The sequence below is a fragment of the Malus sylvestris genome, chromosome 11 (assembly GCF_916048215.2).
Source record: "Malus sylvestris chromosome 11, drMalSylv7.2, whole genome shotgun sequence".
NCBI lineage: Eukaryota > Viridiplantae > Streptophyta > Magnoliopsida > Rosales > Rosaceae > Malus > Malus sylvestris.
Window position 1 is genome coordinate 38,046,694 of NC_062270.1, and position 14,980 is coordinate 38,061,673.

Sequence of the window (14,980 nt, forward strand, 5' to 3'; positions counted from 1 at the left end):
CCCCTCCAGTGGCGTGATCATAGAACGCTACCCGATGTTGTAAATCATGCACAATAGTGAATGCCTGATATAAACGTTGAGGATAGCTACCGTCGATATTATCGATCCGGTTAACATCAATGGCAATGGTGCATGCCATGGAACTCGAAAATTACTTACATAGTACACCAAAAAAAAAACCTTAACCTTTGAACATAATAATTTAATACTTAATCCAGTTGCCGCAACGTCAATCCTAATGAGCAATTTTGATGAAACCACAATGTTTACTTGGGGTGGGGACTGGTATAGTCCCACCCCATCACCATAAACTCTGACCTCACAGCCTGTAGAATGAACAAGACCATAAACTTCAAAAGCCACTGTGCGGCCTTCTGCATCCCAATCCGTAACCTAGGAACAAATTTTATAAAAAAAAAGGTCAACAAACTAAAAAAAATACAAACATAAATTAAAATCCAATTGAAGCGAAGTTTTACCAAAAACTCTATTTCGTCGAGCATCCTCAACAACTTCGTGTAGTGTCCTATGACCGTAACGTATATGTTTTCCTCTATTGTATGGAACTTTTGACAGACGGCAGATCTGATATACCGGTCAAATTGTCTGGTCAACTGAGATTGATAACACCATTTTGACAGACTCAGAATCTGCACATGCTTTCAAATTTTCTACCGTGGGTTTTTCGTTAAAACTCTTGTAATTTTACCCATAAGTCCCCTCCAGTGGCGTGATCATAGAACGCTACCCGATGTTGTAAATCATGCACAATAGTGAATGCCTGATATAAACGTTGAGGATAGCTACCGTCGATATTATCGATCCGGCTAACATCAATGGCAATGGTGCATGCCATGGAACTCGAAAATTACTTACATAGTACACCAAAAAAAAAACTTAACCTTTGAACATAATAATTTAATACTTAATCTAGAGCCCATAGTTGCCGCAACGTCAATCCTAATGAGCAATTCCGATGAAACCGCAATGTATACTTGGAGTGGGGACTGGTATAGTCCCACCCCATCACCATAAACTCGACCACACAGCCTGTCGAATGAACAAGACCATAAGCTTCAAAAGCCACAAAAGCCACTTGCTCCACTGTGCGGCCTTCTGCATCCCAATGCGTAACCTAGGAACAACTTTTATAAAAAAAAAGGTCAACAAACTAAAAAAAATACAAACATAAATTAATATCCAACAGAAGCGAAGTTTTACCAAAAACTCTATTTCGTCGAGCATCCTCAACAACTTCGTGTAGTGTCCTATGACCGTGACGTATATGTTTTCCTCTATTGTATATACTGGTCAAATTGTCTGGTCAACTGAGATTGATAACACCATTTTGACAGACGCAGAATCTGCACATGCTTTCAAATTTTCTACTCTTTCTTCGTCAATGCTAGTCTCTTGTTCCAAAGTGTACATAAGTTTGACAAAACGCCTGCAGAATGAACATGAGAAATTTGAAAGATTGTACCGGCGTAGCATATCATTGAAGGGAATCTGTGCCTCGCCGGTGAAATTTGTTATGAAGACCGTAAAAGAATGAGCATTTGATGTTAAGATGATTTTTAGATGTATAGGCAAATATAATTTAGTTTGATCAGATTTGTAAGAATAGCTATCATGATTAAAGCGAGAAATGAAGGAGCAGTTGATATATATTTTGAGATGGTTTGGTTACAAGTTTAGCAAACAAATTAACTTTTAGGAGTAGCCACGAGTTAACTTCTCATATGGAACATCGTTGGCTAAGACATTGTCACCTTTGCATCTTCAGTGGGATTCTATCTCCATTATGCTATATCGTTGGTTAAGACATCGTCACTTCTGCGTCTTCAGTGTTATCGCACAACTGGTGAACACTGGAGAAGTTGGTGATGGCAGTAGGCAAAGAAAAAGAAAAAACATGGGTAACAATGCAATTAATGGATTATATATTGCCAAACGCATAAATTACAAAATTTGACCTTTAAAAAATACAAGTGATATGACATGGGATGAAAAACACGTATACTTTGCTAGTGTACACAACAAGGTGCTGGTTGATACAACTTGAAAGTTTCATCTTCCAAGTTTCAATTTCTATGTTCATGGTTCATGGCTGTTTACACGGCTATGAAGCTCCAGCATCTCTTGATGGTTCGGGTCGACGGAGAGAGCCGCTCGACAGTCTCGCAAAGCACCCATGACATCTCCAACGTGCTCATGGAATGCCGCCCGTAAGTGCAGAAGGTGGAGGTCGGCTTTGAATGCAATTGCCCTTGATAGTTCTGCAATGGCCTCTGCTTCTTTGTGGCTATCCATTAACACTGTTCCCATCCAGAAAACAAAATTCCGCTTCATACAATTTGAAATGAAACCTTGATGATAATAATGTATGAGTGTTGAAGAACAAATGAAAAATCAAACCTGCAGCTCTATATCTGTAAGGGTACACCCGAAGCGGATCTAAGTGGGTCACCATCTCCAGATCAGTCTTTGTGAGTTCGCGATCACAATATTCGGACCTCTTCTCATAGGCAGATGCATTGTTCCGGGCCTTCTCAATCAGTTTGGTCATTTCCTCATACGCAGCTGGCTTGTCATTTCTGAGAAAATGAACCCGAGCAAGGCCCTGGTGCGCTCGCGTATGCCTGATCTTAAGAGCACTTATGTAGCAATCAGCTGCCAAGTCTAACTTCCCGCAGTCAACATAAACACTTCCAAGGTTGTTGAGCGCCTGGTAAATGAAAAATTGAAGGATCCACAGAAAGGTTAGAACATGCTGAAACTAGCAGTCCATCCCCGCAGGAATTCAGGTTACGAAGATTTCCATGATTTGGTTAAAAAATACATACTTGACCTTTACGCAGCCTGTCTGATGGGCACTTCAAGGCATCTTCGAGGAGAGATACAACAGTTGATGAAGAGGATTGATCTTGGCTAGAGTCTGCCAGTGCATAGGCTTTCAAAAAGAAGGCCTCAAAGGATCGTTTAATTTTGATGGATTCCTCTGCTTTCTGGAGCCCTTCCTCACAATGTCCTGTATCGTATAAGATCCACCCCTCATAAACCAACTTTTCATGATCGCTGGATGCATGCTGACGAGCTAACTGTAAACTTCGCATTGCTGCCTCGGGACAGTTCAACCTGATCACGTGGAGACATGAGATTTCTACTGACATTTTCAACAGCAGAAAATAGTGCCACCAAAAGAATCATAGGGAAAAGTGCATGGGACCAAAGGCAGGTTTTCAGAACCTTAAAACTTTTCAAAGGAAAAATCAGATCTTTACATTGTGATTCATCGAATTTGGCATCGGCACATTATACATACTCAAATAATTTTTCCGTTAAACATGAATAAATCCGCTACACACTAACTGACAAATATTTTGGACCTCTTGAAATAAAAGGAACCATAACATCATCCCCAAAAAGTTCGGTATCAAAAACATACCTGAGAAGAAGCAATGACTGTCTGAAATACAGAACACCTTTTGCTGCATCAGATTCAAGCATCTGGTAAATAACCGAGAGAGACCCAATATCATCGACTGAAGACCAACGATCGTACAACTGCAGCCAACAATCTGCCGTTGTCCAATTTTCTACATGCTCACGCACAAGTGTCCGAAGTTGGGATGCTGCCACCCGTCCCTCAAACATCCTATAATTCGGGGAGAGAGTAAGAATTGCTTGAACATCACAAATGGCTGATTTATAGTCCTCAAGAGCAAGATAGAAACAGAACCGGAGTTCCAAGCATTCTAACGCAAGTTTAAACCCCAGAACACGATTAATTTCTGCAAGCGCAGCTTGAACATTCTGTTTTCTCATTAATGTAGCCGCACGATACATGTAAGGGTAAGTAAGAGTTGGATCCAGCTCAGATGCTTTCTCAAGGTCTTCCCATCTCTTATCACCTTCACAGTACAAGGACCTCTCCTGATACATCCATCCAAGTGGCGTAACAGCGCAGATTACAGAGCTCAGCTTTTCATATGACCAAAGTTTATGGCCCTTAATGTAACTCAGTCTAGCTAATCCTGCAACTGAATATATATGGCCTGCATTTAGAGCTTCTTCAAAAAGGCTCTTAGCTTCGTCATACTCTTTTCTCAAGAGCCTCAGACATCCCAACTGATGGAATGCCAGCATTCTTTGTCTATCATTTTCAGAAAACTCTACCAACCGTTCCAGGAAACAAGCTGTTTTATCTGACTGTGGATCAAGGTTCATACAAACTTCACTTAATAAACAATATAGCGAAAACGAGGCTTGCCCAACCATGATTGATCTCTGTTGTCTATCAGCATGCCTGAATATATCCACCACTCGGTCGTCATTCAAACAATCAGGAAGATTATTTAAGAAAACTTGTAAGCATGACGCAGCAAGAACAGGACAGTTCTCTTCAAGAGCATACTCCATGAGTTCTACCGCATCTTCTCTAGTAGACACCAGGGATGCAAGTTTCCGGTCACAAGCATCTTTAAGCTTTTCGCAACAAAATTTATTTGCAAAAGCTAATATTTCCAACAAAAGATGAGTAGGGACTTCATTCAAACTGCCAGTTATACTGAACTCATTGATTGTCCTCATACCTGATGCACTGATATTGTTTTCCGACAAATCTATGTCCTCCCGAAATGATTCCGAGAAACACCCATTGAGCATGGCATGAAATGGAGCAGAAAGGCTTGATATTTTCTGCCTATCACAATCTACCCTCTCATCTTGAATTCTAAAACTGACATTTCTTGATATTCCGTTCCCATTCATCGAAACATTCTCAAGGGTACTACTCACAGTTGCATCAGTAGGAAGCTGAGTCAAAATATCCACCGGACCAAATTCTTGCGCACATTTATCACAACTAGCAAGTAAGTCAGAAATATGCTCTTCCCCTTGCTTCTCATACTTCAACCATGCTCCAAATATGAGCTTCTCATGAATGGAGCTAGCTTTCTGCCAAGCTGCACGAAGGCTTCTTCGCATCAGCTTGACTTCTCCGAGGCCCCTAAAGACCTGAAATTGTAACAAGTAAAGATTCGACTGTCCCTGCGGAGGACATAACTCAAGTTCTTCATGAATTTGAGCTAAAACTTCGACGTAATCAACTGGTTTATAGAACGGGAGTATTGGCGGCTCGGGGACTTTGATAAGAGATTCTCTACAGAATTTTCACATCCACACCAAATTATAAGATCAAAATCCAAACTGTGAATTGGGAAGTAAGTACCATCCACAATTATTGAATCCAAAGCATAAAGGAAGAATGACTTACAGAGAAGAAGAGGAGGAGTTTGATGGCAGCTTGGAAAGCTTCCCTCTTTCCACCTGGAGCCATGACTGTGGATTGTGGGCACTGAGCTGTGATTCTTTACCAGAATCTTTACCAGACTCAGAGGGAAAGAAAGTCCTCATGGGGCATAAGACTCTAAGCAAATCCCAGATCTCCAAATTACCCAGATGGGTTTCTCTCTCTCAAAACTCAATGTTCAAGTTTCTCTCTCTAAAAACTCAAAGTTCAAGTTTCTCTCTCTAAAAATTCAAAGTTCAAGCACAGCGGAGATTGCGGAAAAGAGAGCAAAAACCCAGAAAGCTTCCAAGTGATCCCAAATCACTTGGCTGACGGATTTCCCACCAAGAACCTAAATTCTAAATCACAAAAAATTCAAAAATTACAAACAGACAAACAGTAATAATGTCTGGTTTGGACCTATTTCAACAATTTCAACAAATTAAAACAAACCCAATTCACAAAAAACAAACACAAATTCTGGGTTTCTTTAATTCACAAAAAAATAAAAAATAAAAATCAAATTTCTCTTCTTCTTTTTTTCAGTTTACAACAAAAATTAGTACTTTCCTCTCCTCTCAATGTACGGAACCAGATAAAAGAAAAACCCAGAAAAGAACAAGCACCCATCCAAAAAGTTAAACAAGATCTCTACCAAACGTGGCCAAATCACATTAGCCCCCACCCAATCCCCTTCATAAAAAATGCCAAAAAACACCATAAGCAACCAAGTGAAAGAGGAAGGAGAAAGAGACCCACTTCACTTCTGGCTTGAATTCTTGCAGAGAAGTTTGTCACAGATTACAACGAGCTGAGAGAGGAGCTTCAGAGAGGCATGGGACCGACCAGTTACCAGGAGAAAGGAATCCAAATGGAAAAAAATGGCCACTTTCACTTTTTTGCCTTCTTTTTTGCTTGTTAAAAGAGAAAGTCTTTTTCTTTTATTTTTCTTTCTTTCTTTCTTCTCTCACCTCTCTTCCTCCTTGAAGACCGGAAATAATAAGGGTATGCTATCCACACATCCCTTTTTAATTCTCACACCGCCCTTATTAATTTCTACCATTTGATGTTCTTCAATTCACCCAATTCAATAACCGAAACTTAAAAGGATGTGTGAGAAGTAAAAAGAGGTGTGTGCACATCCCAAAATAATATTAAGACCAAAGTTGGATTTTGGTCTCTGCGAAGTTTCATTTTATTTTTTGTTTTTTTATTATTAAGAAATATGACTAGTTTTTAAAATATAGTACATATTTTATCTTAATATTACATAATTGCTGTTTTTTATCCTTTTTATGTAAATATTGTATATCAAAAGTGAGGGTAAAATAAGAAAAATAAGGATATGATTGTCATTTTGGCAAAATGTACAAAATTATTATTTTGCCATCCTCATGTTAGTATTGTGTATTCAAAAATGAAGGCAAAATTAGAAAAAGTGAGGAAAAAAATTGGCAAGGGGGCTCTTCTCTAGGATAGATTTCAATTTTGTAAATTTTATAACTCAATCACAGTATTATTTTAGTGAAATTAGCAGGAGAGGGGTAACGTGTGTCCTATTTTTCACCAATCTTTAAATGGTGGTGCTATCTTCTCAATTTTTTTTTTTTACTTTTAACACACTTAGTTTAATTTTTGAATGTCAAATCGAATAAATTAATAAAAAAAATTGAATGAAATTAAACAAGTTAAATTGACAAAAATTAACAAATAGTGAAAGACGTAAAAACATACGTGTGGATAATAATACTCATGCCCAAAAAATGTAAGATGAAAAAATGTAAGATGAAAAAATATACGAGTGGATAGCAATACTCATGTCACTCTCGAGAGCTAATCACGGGCAACTAGACTATTCTTCTGAAAACCAACAATTATTAAATTATGCAAGTTAAATCGCAACCATAAAACTACTGCGAGCAAAATTCACTAAAATTACGAGTAAGGTCATGATTTGGCGTGCTAATTATACAGATTGTTTGTTGGGGCTGCAAACACTAATGGGAACCCAATAAACAAAAGAATGTTTATAATTACACACCATTTAGAGGGAAGATATGGCCAAGTTGGACTATATGCAGGCAAATACCACGTCGTTTTGGCGTGTGGAGAAGCCTAACCCTATCATTTTGGCAGATTTGTTTGGTTTATGTCACATCAATAATTAGGGGTCCAATTTGGGTTGGGTTGAGTCAACCCAATTCCGTTCATGCTCAATCCGAATTCAAACTCAATTGGGCATGTTGGAATGAATAAAAAACCCGTCAAAATCCAACCCAACCTCAAACCAAACATTTATTGGGTTGGATTGATGATTTGTCCCCCCACGTCAACTCAAACCTAACTCGATTTTGAGCCTGAATTCGCTCATGCACGCATATTACCCATATCACTTCATATTATATAGTTATGTATAAGTTTTGGAATGATTATACTTGAAGTTTTGTTGTTTTTCATATAGATAATGAATGATAGTGTTACTTTTACATTTCTTTTGCTTGAAGCTTTGGTATACCTCTCGTAATTTAATTTCAATTTTGCATGGTTGAAACATTAGAAATAGTCTCCAAGTTATTTGCTTTAACTTTTGTGTGTATGTTGATGTGTAAATAGAATTTTAACTAGTATTGATGTTGTTTGGTTCATAATTTGAAAAATCATGCAAAAGAAGGTGCTATAAGATTGCACTTGATAATGTTGATTAAACTTGAGTTGAACCCCAACCCGAATAAGCCTGAACCCAAATTAAACATGAACCTAACTAAACCCGCATGAACCCAAAACTAACTTAAACCTGAATTATGAAGGTTGGGTTAGAATTGAGTAATGTAGTTAATAATTATTTTATGGAATTGATATTAGAACTCCAAAAACTTTATTCTACAATCTCGGACACTTATTTCTCTTTCATCTTTTTTATATGTATAAAATTGTTGACGATATTTCTAGAGTATTAATGACAACTTTGCTACTTAAAGTGTTGATTGTGATTATCAAATTCAATTGGTAAACTCGAATGTTTTGTTTTGAAGTGAAATAATTAAAAAATTATTGTGTAGTACTAAAATACCGTGAAATAATCTTTATCTATAATTTAACATGACTTTAAGTGTAAGTGTAACTCATTGTCCACTTAATGATATGGGATAAGTTATTCTAGTATCACACTATAATTTCTTGAAATAATTGTTAAAAGTTGTTACGATTTCCTAGTTGTTAGGGTAAGGTCTCTTAGTTTTTAGGGTTTATTTTAAGAATGGTTAATAATCCCTATTCTTGAGGAACAAGTTTGTTGCATTTTCTGTTTTAAACTTAGTCAAATACCACGATCCTAGGGTTGTTAATCGTGGGGTTGTTATATTTTCATTGTAAAGCTATTTAATAGTTATTGCTACGTTTGAATTCAATTAGAAAGTTCGCCTAGCAATTAAGTGCAATATCAAGCTTTCATTTTGCAAAGTTCTTTGTCGTTCTTTCTAGTTCTAATATCTGGTATTAGAGCCCCATCACGGGGCCTGATCAAAAAGTCTGAAACATGGTCACTAGTTCAGCGTGTAGGAGTAACGACATGGCAACTGAGAGCAGTTTCATGCAGCCGGCTATCCGAAAATTTGGTGGACACTATGATCACTGGAGCATGCTTATGGAGAATTTCCTACGATCGAAGGAATATTGGAGCTTGGTGGAAACTGGGATCCTTGCAGCTGAAACGGCAAAATGGATGGATCTCACTGAGGTACGGAAGAAAACAATTGATGATCAAAAGCTGAAAGACCTGAAGGTGAAGAACTACATGTTCCAGGCTATTGATCGATCAATTTTGGAGACAATCTTGAAGAAAGACACTGGAAAGGATATTTAGGACTCTTTGAAGCATAAGTATCAAGGCACATCACGAGTCAAGCGTGCCCAGTTGCAAACTCTTCACAACGAGTTTGAAATGCTTCACATGAAGGTTAGAGAATCGGTGAACGAAAACTTTGGAAGAACTCTCATCACAGCCAATAAGATGAGTATTCATGGAGAAAATATGGATGACGTGGTGATCATTAAGCAGATTTTGGGACCCATGCCTTAAAAGTATGATTATGTTGTGTGATTTATTGAGGAGATCAAGACGACAGAATGTGCACTTCGGGTTATGTGTTCATGATGGGCTCAGGAGCAGTGTCTTGGTCATCGAAGAAGCAACATGTGGTTACTCTATCTACCACAAAAACAGAGTTTATTTCTGCCACGTTAAGTACTTGTGAAGCAGTGTGGTTGAGGAGAAATTTACAACAACTTAAACATGATCAATGCAAGGCTACAATGGTGTATTGCGACATGTTTTAGCAATAAACTTTCCAAGAATCTAGTGATGTATGGTCTCACCAAGGAGGAAATGAAAACAAACATCTGTATGTTTGCTATAACCATGCATCACTGGATTCTTGGAAAGTTTAATTGCTAAAATATTGTTGCAATACACCACTGTAGCCTTGCATAGATCATGTTTATTTGCTGTAAAATTCTTCTCAACCATATTGCTTGATAAGCACTTAACGCAGCAGAAATAAACTCTGCTTCTGTGCTAGATAGAGTAACCATATGTTGTTTCTCCGCTGACCGAAACACTGCTCCTGAGCCCATCATGAACATGTAACCCGAAGTGCTCATTCTGTCGTCTTGATCTCCTCAATAGAGCAGACAACATAATTATACTTTAGAGTCATGGATCTCAAAATCTTCTCAATGATCACCACATCATCCATGTTTTCTCCATGAATTCACATCTTATTGGTTGTGATGAGAGTTCTTGCAAAGTAATTGTTCACCGATTCTCCAACCTTCATGTGAAGCACTTCAAACTCTTTGCGAAGAGCTTGCAACTGGGTACGCTTGACTCGTGTTGTACCTTGTCTGCTTCAAAGAGTCCCAAATATCCTTTGCAGTGTCCTTCTTCAAGATTGTCTCCAAAATGGATCGATCAATAGCTTGGAACAAGTAGTTATTAGCCTTCAGGTCTTTCAGCTTTTGATTGTCAATTGTTTTCTTAAGTACCTCAGTGAGATCCATCATTTCTGCTACTAGGGCTGCAGGGATCCCAGTTTCAACCAAACTCCAATATTCCTTGGACCGTAAGAAATTCTCCATAAGCATGCTCCAGTGATCATAGTGCCCATCAAACTTTCGAATAGCAGGCTGCACGAAACTGCTCTCAGTTGCCAAGTCGTTACTCCTTCACGCTGAACTAGTGACTGTGTTTCAGACTTTTTGATCATGCCCCGAGATGGGGCTCTGATACTAGATATCAGAACCAGAAAGAACAACAAAGAACTTTGCAAAACGAAAGCTTGATATTACACTTAATTGCTAGGAGAACTTTCTAATTGAATTCAAACGTAGCAGTAGCTATTAAATAGCTTTACAATGAAACTGAAAAGGAAATAACAACCCATGATTAGGAACCCTGGGATCGTGGTATTTGACCAAGTCTAAAACAGAAAATGCAACAAAGGTGTCCCTCAAGAATAGGGATTATTATCCATTCTTACAACAAACACTAAGAACTAGGACGTTACCCTAACCACTAGAAAACCCTAACAACTTTAACAATAATCAAGTGATCAATTGGCTTTTACAAACACCAGCCTAATTATGCTTTTGGAAATTATTTCTTCTTGATACTTCTCAACCATGATTTCTCTGAAAAGCAATTTTGGATGACAAAATGGTCCACCGAAAACTCCCTGATCTATTGCCTAATCTCTTAAAGATTGTAATTTTAGATTGGGATAGTTGTTGATTCAAGTGTACTAATCTCTTTGTCACAAGCTATTGCATATGCGGCGCTCTTTTTTTCTCTATCTCAAAATTTGTTCATGTGATTTTCTGCAGAAAGATTATTTTATCTAGACCCATATAAAAATTTGTAATGCTACAGCTGAAGTATCGATATGTTGGCGGGCTTTGTGTTTATAGTTCTAGAGCCGAAGTTGTTAATGTATATTTTGTTTCTTTATGCCTTGTGATACCACTTTCCTAGAAACAATCTTTTATAAATACATCTTGAATTCTGAAATTCACGTTTTAATTTTGTGCTATCTTATAATGTTATAAATAAACTTTTGCTAAAACAAAAATAAAAAAATTACTCCAAAATGACCCGTATAACCCAGGGAACATTCGCTCCTGTCATCCTTAGTTGTGGCGTTGTGGGTGGGACACAAAAATCGGAGTAAGATTGGAAGTAGGGGAACCTTGACTTAAAAAAAGCTTTAACCTTCACTCTACTTTCCACGATACATATGATTCATCGTAGTTTGAATTTAGAAGCAAAGCTCCAAATTCAAGTTTCAAAAATGTTATTGACGTTGATGTGGGGATTTCGCATGGTAAATTAATGTATAGTTACCAATGACTTGGAGATACCGTAATCATGATTAATTTAATGACACATGGATTCATTTTCATCGTGTGATATATTGAATTAAAGATTTACTATACCATTTGATTGGTTTTGATACACATCACATGATGAATCGTTTTTAGTTCATACTTAATATGCTAATATACTGTAGAAAAAACCACTTAATATGCCATGACTCATTTTCATCAACTAATACACCAATTTAAAGATTTACTATACTATTTGATTGGCTTAAATACACACCACATGATGAGTTGTGTGCAGTTCATACATAATACGTTAATATACTTTTTTTTTTAAAATCGATTGTGGAGCCTTCAATTCCACTTAAGGGAGTTTTCCTGAACTTGCATCATGACGACTCTGGAAATAAAATATGATATTAGAAAATAGGTTTCTTTTAAGGGTAAATTTTGTCCCAACAAAGATAATGAGAATGAGTCTTTTATTTGTGGTGCGTTTAGACTTTGAAGTCGTTTAGACTTTGAGGCCATCACGAATTCACATAATCGATAGCTGCTTTGAACAAGTTGTCTACAATAAAAAAATTTCTACTAACTACTATTTTTACTGTAAAAAGAATATATCTCTGTGTGTATATAACGATTAGACTGGTTGGGTGATGTGTTTTAGGTGTCACACTGATTAAAAATTATATATATATATATATATATATATATATATGTTGGAACGAGATTTCCTACGAGAAGAAATACCTCCACATATTTGTTGACCGCAATTCTTACGTTCGCCGAATCCTTCCTTGAGGTGTCCCAAAATAATCTTCCTCCGTAGCTTGCCCAGGCGGAGTACCTGCAAAAGATACTCCGACGCTCAAGTCAGTTAATTGGTTTTCTATTCTCTGGATTCTCTCGGGTTCTTTTGCGTACCTGGTTCTTTGGCTCCTGTCCCTATTTATAGGATTGCATACTTGAGGATCAAGTGCCACGATCAGTCCTCCTTCCCATTTCCTTGGTGGTCATTCGTCCTATAACTGCATGTTTTGGGAACAAACAACACGACCCGCCTTCCTCTCCCACTTCTCCTCCGTAGTGGGGTAGTTATTTAGGCATGTTCCCTAATGTATATTCCTTGTGGGCTTTTTGTCTTGCACAACACTTTGGACGATCGGTATGGGCCCATGAGTCGAAACCGGATTTTATCCTCCCACAATATATATATATATATATATATATATCAATTAATAGCTACGAATTATTTCTTTTATTACACACACACACACACATATATCATACTTTACGAATTATCATCATTGTATTTCACTTATAAATCTCAATTTGTTCAACCTCTAGCATACAAAGATCATATGGCCAGGAAAAGAAAGATTACATGACAATGAAAAAGAAACTATAGTTCCACTTGCAGAAACAAACTAAAAATTTGACAAAATAATTAAAATGCAACACGTGACTAAATTAAGAACTATAAAATTATATGGGTCATTTTAATTTTGGTCCCTAGCAAGGTATTAAATATCGGTAATATCGGAAATATCGGTAGTCCGAAAACACGGAAATATCGATGGAAATATCGGGATAATATTGATATCGATAAAAATTACATGGAAACCACGGAAATTGTAAGAAAAACTTGGAAATTTTTATTGAAACTTTGCAGGATGTTTATTTAGTCAATTATCTATTAGTTTATAAAAAAAAATTGGAAGGAAATGCATTGCATGATGGATTTAACATTATCAAGTTGATTATATAGCGAGCTGACAAACATTGTGATGTAGAAAATATGTAGTAATTAATGAAAGAAGTTTAAACACACCATAATCATTTATATATAATGAATTAGTACAATATTTTACACTTTATACATTGCATGATATTAACAATTTAATGCTCATTTGTACAACTAAATATATGCAACTCGACAAGATTTAGACATGAGTGAGTGAGAAACAAAAAAAATGAATCACATTGAATGCTCTAAAACAAAAAGATAGATATGCGAATTATTGGAGAGCATGGTTACCCCCCTCATTTTGTTCAATGTGATTCATTTCTTTATTAATTTAGACATGAGTGAGGGATGTAACCACGTCTCAATGTAAAATTCCCCTCAATGTGATTCATTTCTTTATTAATTTAGAAATTGTTACCCCCCGTTCAATGTGTTCAATTTAGACATGGTTACCCCCCTCATTTTAATCATATTGGAGAGCATGATTTAGATATAGTCATGAAGAAATGACTATGCATTTTAGGAGAATTTAGACATAGTCATGAAGAAATGAATCACAAAAAGATAGATATGCGAGATTAGAAATGCAACACGTGAGGGATTTGCAAATGACTGCTTAAAATGAGTCATTAACAAATTTCTTTTACATATCTTTGTAATGTTCATGTGATACATTTCTAATTCCTCCTATTTAACTTTGTGCGACAGATTTCTTCTTCATTTGCCTAAAATGCATGCCTTGTAGTTTGGGAGTCTCTCACCCAAACATACATGTAGTATTGGGTGTGGTAACTATTTGTAATAACTTTTTATAGTGGAAACTCAACTTCCTTTAATATGCAAGCATATATGCTCCAGATCCATGAAGAAAACTAAGGTTTCAACCCCAAAATTAATTGGCAATAAGAGTTATGACACAACTCCTAATAAACTTTGTGAGGAATTTCTTAATTAACTCTCTGATTTAGAACTTTTGTTACATCCATGCAGTAAGATGAGGAAAAAAGAACTTTGCTTCTAGTAGTTACCGTTTAGCTTATTTTCTATCTTTATAATATAAATAATATTATTTAAAAAAAAAAAAGGTGATGCAGAAGTTATATGACGGAAAGATGAGAACTTTTTATCTCCCCCCACACCGCAACAAATCAAAACCCTTTTGACTGACTGATAAGTTATCCCACATCGGCTGTGCAATAGAACTGAGCAAGCAAACAAGCCTATAAAAGCTAGTTTGCATCCCACATCGGTTGTGCAATGGAAGTGAGCAAGCAAACAGGTCTATAAAAGCCACATTCCAAAGCTGACGAAGGCATTCTTTTCTCGGTCTTTTGGCTAAGATCTGATGTGGTATCTGTTATTGTTAGTTTAATATTTTCAGTATTTTAAGTATTTTTTAAGTATTTCGTGATATTATCGGTAATATCGCGATATTATCGATATTATCGATAATATCGCGATATTTTGACGAAAACTTCTTGGATACCTATTAAAATATCAGTAAAGCAAAAAATCGATAATATCGGCGAAATATCGTCGATATTATCGATATTTAAAACCTT

The 14,980-nt window shown here is 36.6% G+C and overlaps 1 protein-coding gene across 1 annotated transcript; it reads right to left on the reverse strand.

The window, feature by feature from the left end:
• Window positions 1-1,920: 1,920 nt before the first annotated feature.
• LOC126589706 (ETO1-like protein 1) lies at window positions 1,921-6,237 on the reverse strand. The gene is made up of 5 exons (XM_050255084.1): window positions 5,279-6,237; window positions 3,449-5,164; window positions 2,847-3,138; window positions 2,419-2,728; window positions 1,921-2,318 (listed from the first exon to the last, which is right to left on the reverse strand). The coding sequence occupies exons 1-5, from the start codon at window positions 5,416-5,418 to the stop codon at window positions 2,098-2,100; spliced, it is 2,679 nt and encodes an 892-aa protein (XP_050111041.1). The 5' UTR covers window positions 5,419-6,237; the 3' UTR covers window positions 1,921-2,097.
• Between the last annotated feature and the right edge of the window lie 8,743 nt (window positions 6,238-14,980).

Excerpts from the sequence above, each read along its gene's own strand:
- LOC126589706 (XM_050255084.1), bottom strand. The coding sequence starts at position 5,418 with ATGAGGACTTTCTTTCCCTCTGAGTCTGGTAAAGATTCTGGTAAAGAA. Across the intron at positions 2,729-2,846 it reads ACAGGCTGCGTAAAGGTCAA|GCGCTCAACAACCTTGGAAG; the intron begins GTATGTATTTTT and ends TTCATTTACCAG. Across the intron at positions 2,319-2,418 it reads TTACAGATATAGAGCTGCAG|TGTTAATGGATAGCCACAAA; the intron begins GTTTGATTTTTC and ends GGATGGGAACAG.